Source organism: Lactuca serriola, chromosome 2 (assembly GCF_051521515.1).
Source record: "Lactuca serriola cultivar US96UC23 chromosome 2, Lser_US96UC23_V15, whole genome shotgun sequence".
In the NCBI taxonomy this organism is placed as follows: Eukaryota; Viridiplantae; Streptophyta; class Magnoliopsida; order Asterales; family Asteraceae; genus Lactuca; species Lactuca serriola.
In genome coordinates this window covers 171,841,363-171,866,516 of record NC_136409.1, presented here as the reverse complement: position 1 = coordinate 171,866,516, position 25,154 = coordinate 171,841,363, and the positions used below count along the sequence as shown (strand labels likewise).

Genomic DNA, 25,154 nt, shown 5'->3' with positions numbered 1-25,154 from the left:
ATTTAACCTTAGTCACATATTTTTCATTTGCCGCTCTAATACTTCAGCCTATTGGCTGCAACGAGATATATCTAATCATAAATAATTATATGGCAGAGATGTATAATCATATATGATTATACATGTTTATACATATATGTCTAATCATAAATGATTATACATATATGATTGTTTATAGATTGAGGAATCATATATGATTATAATGGTTGGTGGCAGAAGTAGAGGTGGTATAAGTGACGGAGGTACCAGTGACGGGGTCGGATGGTGGCAAATATGGTGGTAGTGGTGGTGGATGTGGTGATTGTGGTGGTGAGAATGTAGCGGAGATGAAAGGAACGAACAACGCCACATAATCATTTATGAGTATAACTGACCCGCTGCGCCGGTACGTCGTAGGGTTAGAGCGGCATATGTGAATTATGTAGTTGATGTTGAATCTCAGTATCTCTATTTTATTTTGAATCTCAACGGAACCTACCTCTCTCTCTCTCTCTCTCTCTCTATATATATATATATATATATATATATATATATATATATATATATATATATATATATATATATATATACTATTTGTGTACCCGCACAATGTAGCAGGATAAATATTCAGGGATGGAATTGATTCAGTTCTTTTTTGTTGCCTGACACGGAAGAAGTGTGTAGTTAGCTTTATATCCCATTTTTCAGTTTTTAGGTTTCATGGTATCTATTTTTTGACGTTTAGTTTTTTTTTTTTTTTTTTTTTTTTTTTTTTTTTTTTTTTTTTTGAAATTTTACGATTTTATGTGTTTTTATAATTTCGATGAGATATCATGTACAATATGATTTTAAACTACTTGATTAAGTAAACAAGTATTTGTTTTACTCTAGTAGTTATTGGATTTTAATTTTGTTGGATTATTGTTTCGGTTTGTAAACATGTCATATTCGAAAAATTAATTGATGCATTTGGTAAGAGCTTTGCATTTACTTGATTGTTGTAGCAAAGCTTAGCGACGTTGAATACCAATTCTTTTTATTTTGGATGAAAACATGTCATCTTCATGATTCAATGGTATTTATTGTTGAATATGATAGGGAATTTGGTCTAGTTGTATTAGGAGTTGACCGATAGGTTCTTTTCAGTCAAAAGTTGAGGGTTCAAGTCTCGTTTGTGACAAAACATGTATATTTTGGAGTAATATTAATGAGTACGTGTGTAAGCTTTTCTATGAATTTTGTAGTATTGTAATTTATATGATGTTACTAGCCTTATACCAATAGAAAAATTGGACAATCAGTGAAACAAAATATTTACCTTACATGGCTACGAAGTTGTAAGGGTATACCACCATTCTGGTAGACGATGGTAACATTTACAAAGAATGGTGTTTCCTCCTCCCTCCATGTCGGTTATTCCCATATTCATATTCTTCCTTATTTGTTTCCTCTCTAAATTGGCATGGAAATACCGATTCTCTCTCCAACCTCTATCAATCTCTACTGATCATCTTCTTTCCCTCTATAACCATGTTAGTAACCACGTGGGACACAACATGCCGAAACTACTCTAAAAACCCTAAACTCATCACAAATTTATCATTTCATATTAAATATTAAATTTAAATAAATCTGTCAAAATTAATTAAAATTTAAAGATTAATTCTATGAACCCAAAATATAAATAAAATTACAAAACTATTTACAAACATAGAAATTAAATACGTTAAACATTATAAATTAAGTAATCTTAGTACGACTAAGTAGTTACTACAATTCGGTGCATTGATTACATTAAAAGAAAGATTTGTTCATGATGGTAATAAGAAATTTTAAGGCATGGTTGACAAATTTATCCAATGAAAACCATTGATATTGTGTAACATTAAAATCAAATATGAAAGTGGAAATACTCGATAAACAAAATTAATGAATAGAGATATTTGAACATTTACTTATTTAAATGCTTACCATCATATAAAATGGGTTTCTTATTGATATTAAAAGATTCATAATGGAATTTATAATCTACCATAAATACTCAATTGAGACATTTTCTAATTTTCTAATTTTGATATGTTCCACTCATCTAAAACACCATAACATAATATTAGTACTTGAAAAAGAAACTAATATGATCAATTTAATGTCAAAAGTTGCTTACAATGTGATTCATAACTGTAAAAAAAAATCTTGAAAAAAATTATAATGCAACCATCAATTACTTAATAACTATCATTTAGACAAAAAAAATCAATAGTTTCTTTATATATAATTAACTAATTATGATTTATTACCTCACGTTGATAAATTACGTTTTTTTTATAATGATAAATATTTCTTTATATATAAATAATAACCGTTGTTTACAAAAATACTTATATAAAATAATTTTTTTTTAATTGACTTTAATTGATAAAGTTTAATTGGTTTTCCTTATTGAGTGGTATTAGCATAAATAATTTGTTCATGATGCTTTAAGAATGATACCTTTTAAAATTCATGAAAAGTTCAATATGTTATATATATATATATATATATATATATATATATATATATATATATATATATATATATATATATATATATATATATATATATATATATATATATTCATTTCTTAGTAAATAGTAGTATTATTTTGCATTCAAAGCCATTTGGCAGTGAATGGAGTTGTACATTTCGCACTTCAGGTCTGCTTTACAGTGACAAGTGATATTTTGTTGTGTTTCACAATAATCACAAGGATTTGAGGTTAAACGTTGTTGTTTAATGTTTATATCATTTCACAATTAACAATAAAGCCTGCAAAATATTTCATTATAAAGAGAATTTTTATATTATTTCTAAACATCAAAATATCATATTTGTCTTATCTAACTTCTAAATCTCATATTTATCTTCATAAACTTTCAAATAAATTCAATTTTAAACATTTTATAATCATTTTAAATATACCTTTTTATGAAAGGGAAAATGACACAAATGCCCTACGAACTTTCTAGGGTTTACCCATTGAAGTCCCTAAAATTTTTATCAGACTTTATAGGTCCGTAAACTAGGATATGACATGTTCTTTTAGTCTCTGTCAACCTGTAATAACCGGTTCATTGTCCTTTTAGACAAAAAAAAAACCCCCTCACATTGTACCCCGATAAAACCAAAAAAATAAGTTCGATGATCAATTCATACAAAAAAACTCTCCTTTTTGGCTTTATAGGGGTACAATATAAGGTTTTTTTGGTCTAATCGGTCACTGAACCGATTATTACAGGTTGACAGAGACTAAAAGAGCAAGTCATATCCTAGTTTAGGGACTCATAAAGTCCAACAAAAATTTTAGAGACTCAACAGGTAAACCCTAAAGAGTTTGTAGAACATTTGTGTCATTTATTATACTCCTATTAACAACAACAAAAACTAAGAAATTAGCAACTATTAATAAACGATCAACAATTATACTAATGTGCAATCAACAACCAATAATATCATCAATTATATAGCAAACAAAACCTAAGCAAACAATAACCATTAACCAAAAAGAAAAAAACTGATCAAAATTGATATCGTGATTAAAACAATAGAGTTTCTGTAGGAGACTCCACATGTCAACATCCACCGAATTAATATGCAACACAAAAATCGTTTGATATTGGTGATCACTGCCTCCCTTTTTTTCTACATAAATGTGTACTTTCTCATAAAAAGGGGTGTTTCTAATCTCAAATATTATATTATAAAATACTATTATCGTTTACTCCATGGTGTAATAACAGACATAAATTCAACTTTTGTAAAATTAACATTTTTATGATCATTCGTCATGTAATTGAAATTTCTTGTGGTTTTTTTAAGAGAGATTGGCCCATCGTTAGCTTTGGTGCAAAGAGAGGGAGCCCACTCATGATAAACAATATTTTAGCAATTTTTATATAAATAACATTTTTATAATCGGTCAATGTCTCATTTTGCATGTGTTCGTGAAGCAAATTTTATGGAGCCCACTCACTATTTTGAGAAAAATCATCTTTTCCAAAATACTTGTTCAGCGCTTGAAAAGAAACGACATGGGAGTAGTAAGCAACGCATTTGATCAAAATTGCTATTGTAGTATTGTTCAAAAATCGTATTCATAATTTCTTTTGTCAATCTAAAACACAAAGAATTTGGTACCTGAAAAGCAAAGATTGCGTTTAGTTACGGAAAAACAATTTTCATTTTCCGTTTTTCGTTTTCCCTTTTTAGTTTTCGTTTTTTCGTTTTCATTAGAAAAATTTAGAAAACGAGTTTAGTTAAAGCTTATTCATTTTTCATTTTCAATTTTAAAAAATCAGAAAACGCGTTTAGATGTGTATATTTTTATCGGTTTTTATTTTTAGAAAACGCTAGTGATGGTATGGTGGAGGTGGGGTAGTGGTGGTGTCGATGATGGCGACGGTGGTGGTGGAGGTGGTTGTGGTGGCGGCGGTAATTATGGTAGAGGTGGTGATGGCGATGGTAGTGGTGGTGATGCTGGTGATGGGGTAGTGGTGGTGATGATAGTGATGGTAGGTTGGTGATTGTGGTAGTGGTGTTGGGTAGGGGTGTGTGTGTGTGTGGGGGGGGGGGGGGTGTAGGTGTGAGTGAGGGTTAGGATGGGTGTGTATTTGTGGGTGTGTATGTGTGTGTGTGTTTGTGGGTGTGGGTAAGGGTGTCGTAGGTGTGTGTTTGTGGGTGCGTGGGTAGGTAGGTAGGGGTGTGGAGGGTTAGGGGTGTTAAAGTGTGGGTAGATAGAGATAAGAGTGGCCGAGTGGGTGTGTTTTTATATTTTAGAAAAATTTTGGAATTAGAAAAATATGGAAAACAATGATTATTGGTTTTTCAAAAATTTCTAACTTCTTTGTAATTTTAGAAAAAATGAAATTTTTATTTTCCGTGAAAAATTTAGAAAAATAAACGAACTAAACGCGATTTCAAAATTCTCATTTTTCTTGAAAAAAATTCCAAAAATCGACCCATTTTTCCGCAACTAAACGCATCCTAAGATTTTAAGGTTGTGGAGTTGTCGTAAACAATGGTGATTGTGTGTCAATGTCACAAAATCACATAAGACCTTCGCTAGAGTTGCAAATGTTGACGGTTGTTTGTAAATTTAATGTTGTCCCATGTTGTAGTAAGCTTTAGTTGAGTATATGATTAATTAATCTATTATAATAAATGAAAGTTTTTTGCTACATGTCATTTTCTCTTTCATTTAGACACATTACATTTCTAGAATTTTTAAATTTTCTATTTTACATTTGTCATTTTATTAAATTAAAATTTCACACTTAATATATAAGGTAATATATATGTAAGGTATTTATTAGAAAGGGTTTATATATGTAATGTATTCAATACATTAAAACCTCATTAATTTTAATAATTCAAAAGAAATCTCATGTTTCTTATAAATTCAAAATTTTTAAATTGTTAAATTTTTATATTTAATTTTTTTTAAATAAACTCATGTAATACATGAGTCTCACACCTAGTTTGTAGTATACTATCGTTGGTCAATTTAGTTTATTTTTAGAAATATTGTGAATCTAAATATAAAAAAATTATTTTAGAATTGTTTTTTGAGTAAATTACACGAATGGTCCTTATGGTTTGGGGTAATTTGCGCGCTTGGTCCCTAACTTATTTTTTTAACTCGGAAAGTCCCTACTGTTTGCTTTTGTTACGCGCTTGGTCCCTACTTTTTGTTTTTGTTACCTGATTGGTCCCTATCTTACCTAAAAAAACTATTATTTAAATAGAAAAAAATGATAGGATAGGTAAGGTAAGGTGATGGAGGTTGGGGTTAGGGTGTGTTTATTTAAATATTTTAAAAAATCAAGGGCAAAATGATTTTTTTAGGTAAGACAGGGACCAAGCGTGTAACAAAAACAAACAGTAGGGACCTTCCGAATTAAAAAAATAAGTTAGGGACCAAACACACAAATTACCCTAAACCATAGGGACCATTCATGTGATTTACTCTTGTTTTTTTTGGACAAATATGATACTATAAAGTTCATAAAAGATAACTATCATATTTAAAATTTAGATCGGATAGATATGATATTTTGATATTTAATAAAAACATATAAAATTCTCACTTGATATTAATAATTTGCTTAATTTTTGAGAAATTGAATAATTTATCATTATTTAATGTGTATTTGATGAAAATACTAAAAAAAATATAGTATTTTGGAAAAAAAAAAAACCAAGCTTGGAATGAGCATTTTATACAACAAAAAAATTCGAACAAAAAAAATACATTTTGAAATTCTAAACCAACATTCCGGATTCCATATTGAAATTTCAGAGTTCGAAAAAAAACTTCGAAATTTCAAGAATTAATTTGAAATCCGATGAACAACTATGGAATTTCGAGAAAAAAATTATTTTTTACTTAAATATAACAAAAGATTAAACAAACATAATAAATGTAAATTATATACGACGTTAGGACATCAAATCAGACATCGGATAAATAAGGTAATATTAAATACTTCAAAGTTGACATTTCGAACATAAGTACAAGGATTTTTTTAGAAAAAAAATACAAAAGATAACCAAAAAATTCCCAATTTTGAATATCAATCGAAATGAGACATTCCCGAGCTGTCATTTTTTCAAAATTGATTTTTTTTGAAAAAATCATTTATAATGAGTTGTTTACTCGATTTCCTTTAAGGTTTGACTAGTATACAATAAATAATTAAAAAATATATAATTATTTTGGATATTATTATATATACTATTCATTCATAGGGTACACAATAGTTAAGATACTTATAGATGAGGTTTCATAATAATAATAATAATAATAATAATAATAATAAAACTATTCAAATCTTAAGGAACACTCTATCATCATTTTAGTCCATCAAACATGTAGTCATTAAAATATTTTCTTTTTCTCTTTTTATTTTAATAAATTTAATATAGATTTGTAATAAACTATTTATATTTTTTTAAAATTGATTATTTTATATTATTTTAAATCATCCTGAACCATCCTTCCCGGGGATCTCTCCCGTACATATTGTTCAGCATGTCTGGACCGCCTTCAGCCTATCTGGACCACTCTCAGAACCTTCAGCATGTATGGACCGCCCTCCTAGGCCTTCAGCCTGTCTGGACCGTTTCCCGAGCCTTCGGTCTGACTGGTACGCCCTCCGGCCTTCAGTCTGTCCGGACCGCTCAAAATTGTCTTACGTCATCCTGAACCATCCTTCCCGGGGATCTCTCCCGTACATATTGTTCTAGCCCTCTTGGGGTTCCGAACTCCCGTTCCGTTCCCGGAATCCTTTCCATGGCCTCGACCCAGGCCTCACATCGACCACTACCTTCCCTAAAACCATGGTCTGCTCCCTGCCCCTACTAGTCTGTCACTACTCATACCAACCCACCCTATTGGCTGACTGAAACACTGCTGAATCACAATAACTGATCGACCTCTAATGCTTGTCGATCCTCCTGAAAATTTTCCAATTCTCCCCACTTAGAACACTGAATTCCAACCACCAGTGACTCAACTGTCATAAAACAATCATCCCTACTCAACATACTCCTCTTATTCACGAACCGATCTCCTCAAATTGCAAATGCTAAACGCGACACTCAGACCAAAAAGCCTAATTCCCCATTAACAATCTCCAAGGATGATAACCAACTAAGACTCCCAATACGAAAACCCTCGATCATACGATAAACCCCGATGAAAGGACGAACGAATACAATACCATGAATCATGCGAACGAGACTAGCAGATAAATAATACTCCATAACAACCATAAAATAACAAGATATCAAGAAGGAAACATACCCACAGATGTATCCGGCTCTTCCCTGACTACCTCTGCTATAAGCTGAAAAACATGTCCCCGAGCCCTCGGGGGCTCTGCTCCACCCTGACCTCCACCCGTAATCCTCAAAGTGGCCGGTGCTGGAGCCTGCACCGGTACAACAGTAAGTTGTGGGCAGTTGGCCCTCATGTGACCAACCTGATAAAACTAATAACAAATCCTCATATCCTGAACCGGGGCTGACTGACGGCAATCCCTCGCGTAATGCCCCTCCCTCCCGCACTTGCGGCACGCACCACCGGACCTACAAACTCCGGTGTGACCCTTCCCACACTTCCCACAAGTGCGGCTGCCCTGATCTCCAAGCCTGGAATCAACTGTCTTGGACCGTTTCGGCGCCGGCTCTGCTCTCTCAACTGCAACGCAATCTCCAACTCACGCCGCCGAGCGGCCTCCTGCAACTCTAAAAAGGTATCACATCTCTGCGTGAACACAAATTATCTGATGTCCCTCTTGAGCATACTCAGATATCGGGACATCTGAGCCTACTCTGAAGCAAACTCAGGGCAAAACATCGCCCTCTCTGTGAACATCCTGGTGATCTCTGTCAGCGATTATGAATCCTGCTTCTGCTCCAGAAACTCCTGAGCCAACCTCTCCCTCTCAACCCGTGGAACATAACGAGTGCTGAACATCTCCCGCAATTGATCCCAAGAAACCGCAGCCCGCTGCGCATCCGAATATGATCCCGTGGTCAATCTCCACTAATCCTTCGCCCCGAGCCTTAACAGATTCAGAGCACACCTCACCCTCTGATCAGCAGGGCATGAACATGTAAGAAACATCCCTCCACATCGGACAACCATCGCATAGCAACAATCGGATCCTGAACTCCATCAAAAGTAGGGGGCTTCGTATTATCGAAGTCCCGATACTGAAAACCTCTACCGGCTCCTCCCCCTGCCGCTGATACAGCCGTTGTAGCCGCCGCGACAGCCGTCTCTGTAAGAGCTGCATAGCGCTCATCAAAATACTCGACCATGGTGGTCTTGATTGACCCAAACAGTTCCGACAACTCGGCCCGGAACAAAGCAACAACCTCATCATGCAGGATCTCACGAATCCTAGTATCTAACTCGTCTGTGCTCATCTGACCAATAGCCTCGGGCGGTACTGACCCACCCTGACCGCCCTCTCATGCTCCCGATCTCGCTCTGGATCCGCTCCCAGCATGCCTCGTAACCACCATACTGCAATTACTGCAAAACATCAGATGCTTCTCACTAACTCGGGAACTAACTCCCAACCCAACCCTAGGGGTTGTGACTTTCTTGATACGCGTATGGGTCCTGTGCTTTCAGTAGTACGGGCCCATACTACCTTCCACACCTACCCATATTTATATCAAGTATCACCATAACACCCTAGTGATGAACATGCATAACAAGCACTCAACCCTCACTCCTAGAGGAACACTGGAAATCTCATACAAAAGGAAACCCTAGGCTAGCAGGCATCATAAATCAGGCAACTGTATCAAGCAATTCTTGAAGATCCCTAGCCTAGTACTAGCATGTTGTTCTATCATATCTCATAAACAAAAACTTGTATGGTATTTTGGGGTTACTTATTGGCTCCGGCTGATCGTACCTCCGCGTCCTCCTTTACTCATTTTTGAAAACCATTTTAAATTCTCTTTTGAAAACTCTCCTTGATTTGAGACTAGATTCACACGAATGTTCCTCCAATTCACTCAAACCAAGGCTCTGATACCAACTTGTAACGCTCTAAAAATTCCAACCAATTAAAACTTTTCAAAAACAACCCAATTTCATTAAGTTATACAAAAAGGTTTTCAATACATTTATTATCAGAGTATTCCCAGAACCAAATCATAAAACATAAACATGAGGAGCGGTACGATCACGCCTTTGCCCTGCCACGGTCTCCTGAAGTACCTGAAACATTAAACCACAACTGTAAGCCCGAAAGCTTAGTGAGATACCCCCAAAATACCAACCACAATACCATACACACATCATATCATTACCAGAACAGAACAGCCATACACTTCGAGTCTACTGTGTGACTGGTCCGCCGCAACGGGCCTTCATTCCACCTGGTCCACCCTCCGAGTCTAGCCATATACATCGAGTCTACAGTGTGATTGGTCCGCCCGCACCAGGCCTTCAATCCACCTGGTCCACTCTCTGAGTCTACAGTATGACTGGTCCGCCCGCACCGGGCCTTCAGTCGGTCTGGTCCACTCTCCGAGCCTTGGCATGTCTTGTCCGCCCTCTTGGGGCCTATAGTCTATCCGCACCGCTCGCTGGGCCTTCGGGATAACCGGTCCGCCCTGGGTATGTTGGCCTATAGCACAAAGCAGGACCCGCCTCAACCCAACCCCAGTCCAACAACCATGTGCACATAGACATATAATCATATAACAATTCACATCTAATCAAACCGATCTTAGCAGATCACATATCATAACAACATCCTAAACAGGATACCGACCTAACCGGGTCTCTAACATACACCATCCTATATACCAGGATACCGACCTTAACCAGGTCTCTAACATACACCATCCTAAAAACCATCATACAGACATAGCAAGCAATAACATATCAAACAGATACCCGAATTTCAATCCGATAAAGGGCCGGCCTTGGTGCCTTAGAACCTGTTAATATAGTGAAGATAACTCACCTCGCAACTGCCAAAACTTTGAACTGAAGAAGCAGATTCCCGAACCACCGTCTCACCAAAAATCCCGAACTATCCGAAGCAGCAAAAAAAATCATTAGTCCAAGCACAATATCCTTCCAAGGGTAAATTGACCAATTTACTCTTAACTCAATCCGGTCCAAGACTAAGGCCCATATTCAAAATATAAAAGGCCCAACACTAGGCAAACTCTCAAGCCCACTAATGGCCCATTAATGGCCCAATTTGCTACATTGGGCCTAATCTACTTATTGGGCCTTACCGTAAGCCCAACACCCATACTTGGCCCATCTTCCCTGACTCCTGATGGTCCACTAAGGCCCAAAGACCCAAAGCACAGCCCACACCGAGGCCCAAATACTCAAGGCCCAAACTGGTAGCGTTACGCGGGGCGTAACTCAATCTACACTTGGCATACCAGCTCCCTGACGTGTACGCCGGGCGTACCCTCATTTACGCAGGGCGTAACTCCGTTGAACTACAACTTCTCATAAGATCTTAATGGCTTAAGCTCTTAAGCCCAAACTTCAGATCCATAGACCAAATATGCCTAGGATTCATAAAGTCTCAAACTTTATTACTTGGGACGTCCATAAAGCTCTTAATCCAAGGTCTTAATCCATTAAGACCTATCTATATCACATATGTGACAACCAAAGCCCTTGGGACCTTATTTTTCTTACTCAAGACCTATCCTAAGGTCTAAAAGGATAGGTAATCTCAACCAACTTGAAACATGCATCAAGATGAGGTTTTTGGGACAAGAATGATGTCAAAACTTCACAACACATAGATCTACACAATATGATTGCCAAGCCAAAAACTTTTTACCTCTAAAGGGCCTCAGAAGATGATGTCTTTCCAGATCTACGAGCTCCAGCCACTCAACTCCTTCTTTGACAACTTCCTCTTTCTTTTTCTAGCCTCTCCTTTGCCAAAACAAGCTTTCCAAGGTCAAACAGACCCAACAATGGAGGTGAGACGGCTATCTAGGATTTATGAGGACAAGAGAGTGTTTATGGAGGCTAGGGTGAGAACCATTATGTTCCTTTTATAGTGGTTGGCCCTTAAAATAGGGTTTCTGGATGACAGACTTATGCTGGGCGTAATTCCATTACGTTGGGCGTACGTCGAGGGACTCCGCGTTCATATGATCACTCTATGCTGGGCGTAACCTAGCCTACGTTGGGTGTACCCACGCGTGTCCCATGCATGCATGGCCTTTCCTTGCCAACTTTTTCTAATAAGTGTCATAAGTGTCAATATCTTTAAAGTATCATAACTCCTTCATTCTAAGTCCGTTTCCGACGAACTTTATATCCACGGAAAGGTGGCGAGAAGATCTACGCTTCTAGCAACACACTCTGATCTGAAACCTTCTCGAATAAAAACCCATTGTTCATGAAATACCGGAACGCCCTTACTCTTGATCTCGGGAAACCATAAATAGATATTTTAAGAACGGGGCGTTACAATTCTCCCCCACTTAAATTAGGCTTCGTCCTCGAAGCCTATTGCATCATACACTTCAGAACAACCCCCGCACTGTAGACTCCGATTACTCAATCCACCCAGGTTCTTGCAACCTTACTACTGCATCTCCTCTATCATGGTCTCTAAGTCCTTGGCCTCCGACCGAAATCTTTCATACTGTCCTCAACACCGGTCTAAACTACTCCCGAGTTTGTTAACCTGCTGTCTCACCTTCCTCTGTTCCAAATCTCCAATCTGGAGCCACTAACCTCCTATTTTTCCAAGGAGACTGAAAATATGCATGCGCTTCATTCAATATTGCCACTACCTCATCGAGCAGCCAACCCGAAGATGCTTCCGTATATCTGGTACAATCCAGTACCTCCTACTAATGACTGAGGCACGTCGGTCATCTGTTTAAATATATATGTGAGAAACATTTAAATATATATATATATATATATATATATATATATATATATATATATATATATAATTTAAACGTTGTGTTTGTTATTTTGTTGACATTTTGTTCGTGTATATGAAACCGACTTTTAAAAACCGGATCATCTAAACGTGTATTTTTTTGTAACTTATAAATGTTTTTAACTTCTGACGTTTTGTTCGTGAATGTGAAACCAACTTTTTATTATTGGATTATCCGAATCCGAATCTGCAACTACTTTTTACAATTTAGAAATGTTTTTATAAAACTTTTTTTACTGACTTAGAAATATTTTATATAAGCTAATCTCGCAAAATACAAATTTATAAATGGTTATATTGTAAATTAATATCTCATGCAAACATCTAATAAGAATTGGTTCGGATTTAAACGAACTCCTATAGCCTTAAAACGGATTTTATATTTACATATATAAATTCCTTATGAATAAGGATAAAGGCGGTTATAGAGTAAGAAATACGTTTTAACGCTTAGGCTGCTCAGAGTCGTGCCAAGGTCACCGTACTCCACATCAGCAAAAAGTGGGGTAAGAAGCTCGGAAGAAGAAGAGAAGGAGAAGAGAGGAGTGGCCTGGGGGAGAAGGGAGGAAGAAGGGGGGAGGAAAAAGAATGATACTCGACATATGGTCACCGAATTACTGAGTCAAACTCGGCACGCTGAGGGCTCTGGTGTTCACCGAGGTCGCCGAACTCCTCGACGAGCCCATACTGTCCAACCTTAGAGGTATCATAATCTATTCATTTAGCTTACCTGTTTTAAACCTAAATTATTATTATAAAACATTTTTATCAATTTTTAATTAATATATATAATCTCCAATAATATTCTTGATAACTACGATATATATATATATATATATATATATATATATATATATATATATATATATATATATATATATATATATATATATATATATATATATATATATATATATATTCATTTTACAATGATGTTTGTAGAAAACCATGTCCTAATATTAATATTTGATTAAATTGAAAATTAAAACTCAATAAATAACAAATAGAACATCTATTTATTTAATTTTAAACATTTTAAAGAGCAATTATTTTAATATGGTTATATTATTAGTTGCTTTTTAGAAAAAATAACTTTATTAGATATAAAAAAAAATTATAATTAGAAAATAAAAATATAGTCTAAGCATTTTATTGAAAAGATAAGTGAAATTGTCAAAAAAAGTCATATTATTTTTGGAAAAAGTTTCACTTAGACTATATTTTTTTTTAAACAGAAAAGTCATGATTATTTGATTTTACACTTTAATATGTATTTTTTTGTTAAAAGAAAAAAATGATTTTTTTGTTAATTTGAGCTAAAACGAACTAATCGGTACTTTTATGTTAAGTTTTTTTTTTTTTTTTTGGGAATTAAAGTGAAACTTTTCCGAAAATATTAAAAATTTTCAAACAATTTTCCAAAAGAGAAGAGAAAAAAAAAACAAAAATGTCAAATCATTTTGATTGATAACCCTCACTAATTAGACTGTTTGATTATATTTAATAGAAAAAACATCATAAATGGTCCCTGTGGTTTTCCTAAATCTGAAGTTTAGTCCTCGTGGTTAAAAACGTCATTGATGGTCTCTATGCTTTCAAAACTTTTGATGATGGATCCTTATTGCTAACTCTGTTAAGTTTTGTCCGTTAACTGAAGGGCATTATCGTCATTTCACTACCACAGGGATCATTTATGATGTTTTAAAATATAAAAGGTCTCTCTCTCTCTCTCTCTCTCTATCTCTATCTCTCCGGTAAAGAAAAAGTCAAACACCCTACTTTCATCTTCTTCTTCCCCAACCCATATTTTCTTCTTCTCTAACCCATATTGTCTCCTTCTTTTTCTTTCTCAATGTAGCAGCCATTAAATGATCTTTTAAGTTTTTGCTTGCTTTACCTCTGCAACAGTAGCTTGCTCATCAAATTTTATTTCGACTTTTTGCTCTTCTTTCTTATCAGAGTTGTCCAAATGTTGATTTAAAATGTTTTAATATATTGATAATTACAAGGTCCAGAAAAGGTCGATGTCTATAGGAGGTCGAATTTGCTCTTTTTTCAAGTGTTACTTCTGTTAGAACTTATTCCACGGGGCATTTCAGTGGTAGTTTGTGGTGTCATCAGGTGGTCGAATCTACAAATCGATGGTCAGTCTAAAAAATTGGTTGGATTTGTAGAGGAGATGAAGGTGAAGAGCACTTTCGATCATAAACCATAATCATTCTCCATCAGTGAAGACCACAATCATCAGTTAAGGCAGGAGACCTTTATCTTTGATATGCCTTTCCCTCTCTCAGACTGCAACTATTATCTTGAATCACACACTGTAGTTCCTCTTTAATACAGACACAAAACAATTGATTTTCTGGTTTTCGATCTCTTCCCATGTAGCAAACCAAGGTATTCTTCATTCAGGCAAGCAATCTCCCTTTGTAAATCTCTTTATCTTGTCTGGTAGCTTTCCAGTAACCAGCGGTGGTTGCTCTATTTGTTCATAATTTGATAAGGTACTTCTTATCCCTAAAATAGAAAAAGTACCAATTGTTTTCTCCAGTTTTTTCATTCGCTTCAGAATCCAAAACCAAAAAAACATGATTGAATACACCTCGAAAAGAACTTTCTAAGCCAAAATTTCATATGGGGTTTTCATCAAAAATCTTGCTTTATCTGTTTTACAAGGTTGAATGAATATAAATAGGAGCAGAAAAAAGGCAGCCATGCTAGAAAATTAAAACCAAGAGATAGTGTAAACTGAAAGATTCAGTGGTTTTAAGGAAAAAAAACAGAATAACAACTCAGCCAAGGTATTGACAAATTTGGTTTTCTAAGATTTTCGTTATAAATCAAGAACCATAAGTATAGATTTGACTTTGGTTTGGGTTTCCTTTTGATTTGGTGCAGGGGTTGGGTGGTTATTGGATCTAAATTAAGGAAGAAGAAAGAAGTGTGAGGAAGAAGAAGTGGGTGGGGGTTTGACTTTTTTGAAAAAGATATATAGAGAGAGGGAGACGGTGGGACCTTTATATATTAAATAGTTATATATATTTTTAGGCAAGAAAAAACATCATAAATAGTCCTTGTATAGTGAAATGACAGAAATGCCCTTCATTTAATGACCAAAAGTTGACAGAGTTAGTAAAAAGGACCAAACATCAAAAGTTTTGAAAACACAAGGACCATCTATGATGTGTTTAAACCATGAGGACTAAACTTCAGATTTGAAGAAACCACATGGATCATTTATAATGTTTTTTCTATTTAATATTCTACGGAAGACAATGTAAATCAGTATTTTAAAAACTTATTTGAATCAGTTGGTCGAACCGGTTGGATTGGAAACCGGGAAAATGAGCGGTTTAATTAACACTGATTTATGGCTATTTCTAGGGAAATTTGCAAAAAAGTCTCAAACTTTTGGGAAAAGTTTCAAAAAAGTCAAAATTTTTTTAACAGAAAAGTCTCATTATTTTGAGATCACATAATTTGTCATTTGTTGTTCAAATATAAAAAATGACTTTTTCGTTAATTTTGGGAAAATGTTAAATAATCGGGACTCTTCTGTTCAAAAAAAATAAATTTAGGACCTTTTTAAAACTTTTCTCAAAAGTTTGGGATTTTTCTGTAGATTTCCCCTATTTCTAAACCGAAAGGATACAACTGATTTTTAAAAAACTTGGTTGAAATGGTTAAAATTTAACCTTTTAAATTGAATAAAAACATATCGATTGATGTAAAACTTACATTTACGTATTTTCAATGTATTTAGATTGATCTATATGTTGTTTTATATGTATTTTTAATGTTTGAACTCATGGACGTCAAATTTTCATTTTTGTATAGATATATGCATAGGAAATAGAAAAAAAATATATAAAAAATTTAGAAACCAATTCACCCGACAATACATAAACCAATCATCACATCGGTTCAACTAAAAACCCAATTTTAAAACATTATGTAAATAAAACCATTAAAGGAGTTTGTTTTATGTTCTTATTTCACAGCCCCTTAAACAAGACGGTATGGGCCAACATTTGCTTGTTACGGGTGACGTGGACACGCCATGACGACGTGGTAACGGGGGGAACACCGCCCCCCTCTCGTTGCTTCTCGTTATGGCGAACCTCGTGTTCGTTACGACCAATTGAAACACGATGAATTTTAATGTTGGGGTGTATTGGACCGTTGCAAAAGCTCAAAACTTAATTTTTTTTTTACTCTTTTATCTATATAAATACTCATTTTATCCCATTTTTTTTAAAAACCTTTCTTTCATTCTCTCTATATCTTATATTAATACTTTCTTTAAATTTAAAAAAATGGAGCAAAACCCGAACAACCCCCCCCCCCCCCCCCCCCACACCCTTCCATCATCAAACCCAAACACACAACCAAACACAACCTCGCCTCTCGGATTCGCGGGTTATGAAATTTATTTCAACTAAAAACCCAATTTTAAAACATTATGTAAATAAAACCATTAAAGGAGTTTGTTTTATGTTCTTATTTCACAGCCCGTTAAACAAGACGGTATGGGCCAACATTTGCTTGTTACGGGTGACGTGGACACGCCATAACGACGTGGTAACGGGGGGAACACCGCCCCCCCCCCCCTCTCGTTGCTTCTCGTTATGGCGAACCTCGTGTTCGTTACGACCAATTGAAACACGATGAATTTTAATGTTGGGGTGTATTGGACCGTTGCAAAAGCTCAAAACTTAATTTTTTTTACTCTTTTATCTATATAAATACTCATTTTATCCCATTTTTCAAAAACCTTTCTTTCATTCTCTCTATATCTTATATTAATACTTTCTTTAAATTTAAAAAAATGGAGCAAAACCCGAACACCCCCCCCCCCTTCCATCATCAAACCCAAACACACAACACAACACAACCTCGCATCTCGGATTCGCGGGTTATGAAAATTATTTCAACCTTTTATCCTCTTAAGGATCACCACAAATCTCATACCAATACGTCGCTTTCAATCCCGCTTCACCACCATTGTAATTTCCCAACTCACCTCACCTTCAACAAAATTTATTTGATCAAAACCCAAATTTACAAAAAAATCTTTTCCATACTTTTGCTTTGATGCAACAAACAACCACCCAACCACCACCTACAACACAACCAACGGTTGAAGTTGAAGCGGGAGGTAGTATGAGAGAGAAAGGGAAAGGCAAAGGAAATACGAAAGTAAAATCGATAGCGGGTGAAACAGAAAATGCAGACGTTTCACAATGGTGGACACCGGAGGAGGAATATGCTTTAACGACGACATGGTGTACCACTTGAAAAGACGAACTCCGCGGAAATAGAATGAAGAAAGGAGTATATTGGGGGGCGATGCGCGACAAGTTCCACACTATTTTGAAGAAAAATCTGTATCTCAATAATGACATATTGAGCAGCAAATGGAGTCAAATAACTAAGTGGTGCAACAAATTCAACGGTATTTACTACCAACTTGAGGCGCAACAGCAAAGCGGAACCAACAAATTCGATTGTTCAAATTTACAAAAGAACAATATCAAGTCAAAATAGGACATGTTTTTTAGTTCGAGAAATCATGGGAGTTGTTGAGGGCGGATCCAAAGTGGAATAAAATGCCTACATTGTCGGAGGTTCAATCCAAAAGGTCTCGCAATTTGAGGTCGGTCGACGTGTCGGACGCACAGACTCACATCGACCTAAACGCAAACATCGATGATATCGAGGAGATATCCCCTCCACGACAACCGCCTGGACGCGACAAAGCAAGGCGTGCTGCAAGGCATGCGGAGGAAGTTGAGGCGAAAGCAAAAGATGCATCGGAAATGAGAGCGAAATTCGATGAACATAATTTATTAATAAAAGAAAAAAAATGACTTGAAACATTGTCACTTGGAGTTTCTAGAAAGGCAAGCATGGGAGAAGCAGGAGCAGAAAGAGAGAGAACTAATCACACATTAGTTGTCAATTCTTCGGACTAGCGAGGAGGGTTTGGAGACTAAAGATCTAACGGTGCTACAAACAATGAATGATCAAATTAGGAAGAAGTATTTGGGTTAATTAGGATTAGTAATAAAATATAATGGTATTAGGTTTAACTTAAATGTTATTTGAGTTAATTAGGATTTGGAAAAAATGTTATATTTTCAAATTATATCTTTTTTTTTTATTATTATTGTAATCTTAATTTTAGTTTTTAAATATTATTTCTTTTCTTGTTTTCTAAATATTATATTTTATAAAAATGTATTTCTTTTATTAATTAAAAAAAAGACAAACAAAATAAAGTAAAAAAAATATACAAACTCTAAAAAAATACAAAAACAAAAAATATAGCATGGAAAAAAGTTGGTGTTATATATCTTATTAGGCCGGAAGGAGTGGACCGCGGGGAAACCGCGGGATCGGTTCCCGCATATAAGCACACCGCACCGTGGGTGCGGGAAAGGAGTGGCGGGAAGAGGCTAGGGGGAGAGAGTCCCGCTCTCTCTCTCTCTCTCTCTCTTCTAACCATTGGCCGACGTATTTTTTTTCTTTTTTACTCCAAACATCTATATAGCCGTTATATATATATATATATATATATATATATATATATATATATATATATATATATATATATATATATATATATATATATATATTCTTTTTTCTTTCACTTTTCTTAACCTATAAATACTCAAACATTTTATCATTTTTTTTAACCAATAACCTATATTTCTCTCTAAAAAATATTACTCAAAATGTTATCATCTTCATCATCCGATTCGACGGCGGTAGAGGAGACTAAGTTTATGAGTAAATTACACGAATGGTCCCTATGGTTTAGGGTAATTTACATGTTTGGTCCCTAACTTATTTTTTAACTCGGAAGGTCCCTACTGTTTGTTTTTGTTACCCGCTTGGTCCCTATCTCACCTAAAAAGACTATTTTGCCATTGATTTTTTAACTTATTTAAATAAACACACCCTAAACCCAACCCCCTTACATTACTCTACCTACCATATCATTTTTCTCTATTTAAATAATAGTTATTTTTAGGTAAGACAGGGACCAAGCGTGAAACAAAAACAAAAATTAGGGACCAAGCGCGTAACAAAAACAAACATTACGGACCTTCCGAGTTAAAAAAATAAGTTAGGGACCAAATGCGCAAATTACCCCAAACCATAGGCACCATTCGTGTAATTTAGTCTAAGTTTATCGGTTCCGTCATGGCGAAAACGGTTGCATACTATCAAAACCGACTAGGTGAAACATCACGTGCACGACCTAACCTAAGAAAGTCGTCGTTACGTAGAAATCACGAAGCCGAACACGATCACCTAATAGAAGATTATTTGTAGATGACATCGTCTACGCTGTAAAGTTTTGACGTCGATTCCGGATGAGGAAGGAACTATTCTTACGTTTTGTTGGCGATTTGGAAGGCCGCTTTCCATATTTTCAATGGAAAATGGATGCAAGGGAAAAAAGGTTTCTCTCCCATTAAAAAATGCACGACTTCAATTCGTCAGCTAGCATACGGCATGGGCGCAGACAAATGGGACGAGTATTTTAGGATGTCAGAGCGTACCATGCGAGAGTCTGTGTACAAGTTCTGCAAAGCGATCTGTTTGGTTTATGGGCAACGATATTTGCGCAAACCAACTATCAACGATATCCACTAATTGTATACGGTGCATGAAGACAAACATGGATTCCCTGGAATGTTAGGTAGTATCGATTGCATGCATTGGATTTGGTCATTATGCCCCAACGCATGGCGTGGTCAGTACATGAGAGGCGACCACAAAGAGCCGACGATCATTCTAGAGGCTATCGCATCACATGATCTTTAGATATGGCATGCATTCTTTGGTCCAGCTGGTGCAAACAATGACATCAACGTGCTAGACCAGTCGCTTGTATTCAACAATATCTACCTTGGAAAGTCACACAATATACCTTTTCAAGCAAATGGGGTAGCATATAAGCGTGAATATTATCTTACCGACGGTATATATCCTCTCTTGTCTGTTTTTGTGAACTCGTTTACATGTCCTAACGACCCGAAAAGGAAAAAGTTTAAAGAGGCGCAAGAGTCAGCTAGGAAGGATGTGGAACGAGCATTTGGTGTACTTAAGAGATGTTGGCAAGTACTTACGGTCAGGGCAAGACCATATGAGGTGAAAAGGTTACAACACGTAATGTATGCATGTATCATATTGCATAATATGATTCTTGAAGACGAAGGAAGAGCGATATGTCGATACAACGAAAATGAAGTTTTGCCAAATGTCGAAGGAGTAGCTGTTGGTACACAAGAGTATAGGGTGAATAGAAGAGAAGTACACAATCACGACATTTATCAGGCCCTTCGTGCTGATTTGGTGGAACACATTTATATGGCTCATATTCAGCCCCCGTACGAGTTATCTCACGATAATTTGTTTGACGAATCAGACTAGGATTCTGATATGTTCGTCGAGAGTGAAGATTCCGACGATGAGAGTGACGCTGGGGAGAATGATGCAGACGATCAAGGCAATGACGAAGACGATGATTCCGAGTGACGTATCTAGGTTTAAATAAAACTAGGATATTAATTAATAATTTTTACTATGTTGTAGGTTGTTTGATTTTTTTTGTTTTTTTGTTTTTTTTTGCGGTTTTTTTCTACTTATTTAAATATTAGGGTTAATGTAATTTTTATTTTACTTAATGAAATGCTTTTTATTTTTAATTAAATTTTATGTTTGATATTAATTTAAAAATTATAAATAAAAAAAAATATATTTTATTTAATATAAAAATAAAAGTGAGGGAAAGGCTTCCCTCAATTCCTTGGCTTTTAGGTGAGGAAAAGGAAAGTGAGAGAAAGATTGGTATGACCCACAAAAGTGAAAAAAACTTCTCTCCCACTCCTTTCGGTCTTAAAGAAATTAAATATTTTTCTATATTTTCTTCCTATCCATATTTTTTAAATGATGACATATGTCATCATTTAATGAAAATAATAATATTTTAATACTTGTATGACACATTTACATGTCACTATTTAAGATGAGTCGGAGGATATATAAAAAGAAATATACGAGGATATTTAGTTTTTCATTTTGTTATAACAAAATTTTTTGTCCATACTCGATGCTCTTATAGAATTAACCTTATGTTTATATATATTTTTTATAATGATCGTCAATGAGACAAACTCTGAACGTAATCGAGTTGTCAAGTGGCACGCATTCCGAAAGAGGATTGAAATTCGAGTCTGCATCTGGTTTCAATTGTCGTCGTCTTGCCGATGGATTCGATTCAGTAGCCAAAACCAATTTTGATTTCCACCAGGTCACTCATTTATCACCCCCTTTTCGCTCCACCAAAATTAGTATCGACGACGCCTAGTCTTCTCCATTTCCTCTTCACTCTCCTACCACTACTTCTCCTTTTTTCTCTATTTTTCAATTTTACCTACTTGATTGTTGCTTTTTCAACACCCTAATGGGTGAATCCGGTGTGAAATCTGCTCTAGTTGACGGCAATCTTCTCATCGCCAAAGCCCTAGTACGCGGCGGCATCGACCGCATGTTTGGCGTCGTCGGAATACCTGTTACCTCCTTAGCCAACCGCGCCGTTGCACTCGGAATCAGATTCATCGCTTTCCATAACGAGCAGTCAGCAGGATACGCTGCATCAGCTTATGGATACCTCACCGGTCGTCCTGGCATCCTCCTCACTGTTTCCGGCCCCGGATGTGTCCACGGCCTCGCCGGACTCTCCAACGCCGCCGCCAACGCTTGGCCGATGGTTATGATTTCTGGGTCCTGCGATCAGAAGGATGTCGGTAGAGGAGATTTCCAGGAACTCGATCAGATCGCCGCGGTAAAACCCTTCGTTAAATTTTCCGTTAAAGCAAAAAACATCAACGAAATACCTAATTCGGTTTTCAGTGTTCTCGATCACGCCGGATCAGGTCGGCCCGGTGGATGTTACTTAGACATCCCCTCCGATGTGCTCCACCAAACAATAACCGAGTCAGAAGCAAACAAATTACTAGATGAAGCAGAGAATAGTAGAAAGGTAGATCCAATTAAGATAGTAGCAAAAGAAGAAATCGACAAAGCCATATCTTTAATCAGAAAAGCCGAGAGGCCATTGATTGTATTCGGCAAAGGGGCAGCCATAGCTAGAGCTGAAGATGAACTCAAGAACCTAGTCGAGAAAACCGGAATCCCATTCTTGCCGACTCCAATGGGCAAAGGTCTGTTACCCGATTCCCATGACCTAGCTGCAACAGCTGCCCGATCACTTGCAATTGGTGAATGCGATGTCGCGGTGGTTATTGGTGCTAGATTGAACTGGCTATTGCACTTTGGAGAACCTCCAAAGTGGTCAAAAGATGTTAAATTCATCTTGATTGACATAGATGAAGAAGAGATTAATCTCCGAAAACCCTATTTAGGTCTAATTGGGGACGCAAAAAGGATTCTTCAAGTACTAAACAAAGAGATCAAAGACGACCCGTTTTGTTTAGGTCGAACTCATCCTTGGATCGAATCCATAACCAACAAGGTGAAAGAAAACGTGTCAAAAATGGAGGTACAGTTATCCAAAGTTGTTGTCCCCTTTGATTTCTTGACTCCAATGAAGATTATCAAAGAAGCCATTGCTAGTTTAGGTAGTCCTGCTCCTATACTGGTTTCAGAAGGGGCAAACACCATGGATGTGGGTCGATCCGTTTTGGTCCAAATGGAACCCAGAACCCGATTAGATGCAGGAACATGGGGGACAATGGGTGTTGGTTTAGGTTATTGTATTGCAGCAGCAATAGCTTCACCTGATCGGCTTGTGGTTGCTGTTGAAGGTGATTCTGGATTTGGATTCAGTGCCATGGAAGTCGAGGTTTGCTTTATTTTTCATTTTTCTTCCTCTGAATCTAGCTTCTTCTTTTTTCAATTTTGGTCCTGAAATACGTTGTGGTTTTTGTTCAGACTTTGGTTAGGTATGAGTTACCAGTGGTGGTGATAGTGTTCAACAATGGTGGTGTGTATGGTGGTGACCGGAGATGCCCTAATGAAATTACAGGGCCTTATAAAGATGATCCAGCACCCACTTCATTTGTCCCAGGAGCAGCATACCATGTTCTGATTGAAGCTTTTGGAGGGAAAGGGTATCTTGTTGGGACCCCTGAAGAGCTTAAATCTGCTCTTGATGAATCTTTTAGTGCAAGGAAACCTGCTGTTATAAATGTCACCATTGATCCCTATGCAGGTTCTGAAAGTGGTCGAATGGAACATAAGAATTGAGGGAAGTTTTATTTTTTGGTAGTTTTTGTTTGTCGATGATGTCTTAAACTCATAAAATATGGAGGAAAAGAATATGAATAAATTTGAAATTGGTTATGGTTATGGAAGGAACATGTTGTGATCTTGTTGCTTTTGAATTTTGGAAAAAAGTAGATTGTGATCTTAGACTGAATATACGTAACCAAATTGTGTGTTTGTGTGATTTCTCTGTGTGTGTGTGTTAATGTGTAAATCTTATAGATATGTTATCATATTATGGCATTGTACTTTATAATTACAATGCTTAAAAAGAAAACTATTTCCAAAAAAATTAAACAGGGATCATTTCTGTACTATTTGTTTTCTGAGGGACCATTTGTGTAATGTTTATTTTGCCATGGACCATTTGTTTAATATTTGCCATGGACCATTTGTGGAATATTTTTACACAGGGACTATTTCTGTTATTTTAGTTTTAAACAGGGACAGACTCATATACATTGCTATTTATTTCAATTCACCAATGATGCAGAGCAAATTAGCAACACACTTTTGTTTGATTGTCAAAATTAGCAGAAAAAACTTTACTTTATATTTTTTTTTTCAGCCTACTTTTTATTTTGTACTCTTTGTTACATGTATGCTGTTATGGTATACGCAAAAATGAAATGAAAGTAAATTGCTGTTTTTAGCATTTAGGCCAATCATGGAAAAAAAATTACAAAAATAGCCATATACTTTAATTTTTTTGGACAGTTAAAGCATCTCACTTCACATTTTTCCCTAATTTGATTAAGTTTTTTTTACTCGGACCATTTCTGTAATTTACTACATTAAGGACCCGTCAACTTAGGTTTTTTTTTTTTTTTTTTTTTTTTTTTTTTTTTTAACTGGAGCATTTCAATTTCACTTTACGTATATTACAAAAAAAACCCTTTAGTTTGGCAAAAATATAGAAAATTACCTTTTTGTGGATTTTACTCTTTACTTTTTATTTTCATTTTTTGTTGCTGGTGGGATCCACAAAAATTTGGAATCACCAATAAATTCTTGTTTGACCACTCACTCTAAAACAAGATCAACTTAAAGTCATCTACTTGAATCCAATGCCGTTTTAATATAATTATTTGAATCCGAACGATCCTCTTTAATAAATGAAGGGTTTTTTTTGACACATGTCAATCTCTTATGAGTTTTGACATTTGTCATTTTGTGGTATTTTTAAATAAATGTTTTTTCCATTTGCCATTTTCTCATTTTTTATCTTTCTTAATTAACACATCATATTTACACCTTAATTAATAATTGCCTTAATTGAAAATAACCAATAAATTACAATATTGCAACTCATATAGTATTTAATATGTTTCCTTTAAATTCAAATTTTATATTTCAAATTTAAAT

The 25,154-nt window shown here is 35.6% G+C and overlaps 1 protein-coding gene across 1 annotated transcript; it reads left to right on the top strand.

Annotated features, from left to right (window-relative positions):
- The first annotated feature begins 21,672 nt into the window (after positions 1 to 21,672).
- Positions 21,673 to 23,873, top strand: LOC145087407 (Thiamine pyrophosphate dependent pyruvate decarboxylase family protein). The gene is made up of 2 exons (XM_079025358.1): positions 21,673 to 23,367; positions 23,457 to 23,873. The coding sequence occupies exons 1-2, from the start codon at positions 21,967 to 21,969 to the stop codon at positions 23,769 to 23,771; spliced, it is 1,716 nt and encodes a 571-aa protein (XP_078881484.1). The 5' UTR covers positions 21,673 to 21,966; the 3' UTR covers positions 23,772 to 23,873.
- The last annotated feature ends 1,281 nt before the right edge of the window (positions 23,874 to 25,154 follow it).

What these genes read in the sequence shown, in the direction of transcription:
- LOC145087407 (XM_079025358.1), top strand. Translation starts at nt 21,967, where the DNA reads ATGGGTGAATCCGGTGTGAAATCTGCTCTAGTTGACGGCAATCTTCTC. An exon ending in TCAGTGCCATGGAAGTCGAG is followed by an intron (nt 23,368 to 23,456) that starts GTTTGCTTTATT and finishes GTTTTTGTTCAG; the next exon opens with ACTTTGGTTAGGTATGAGTT.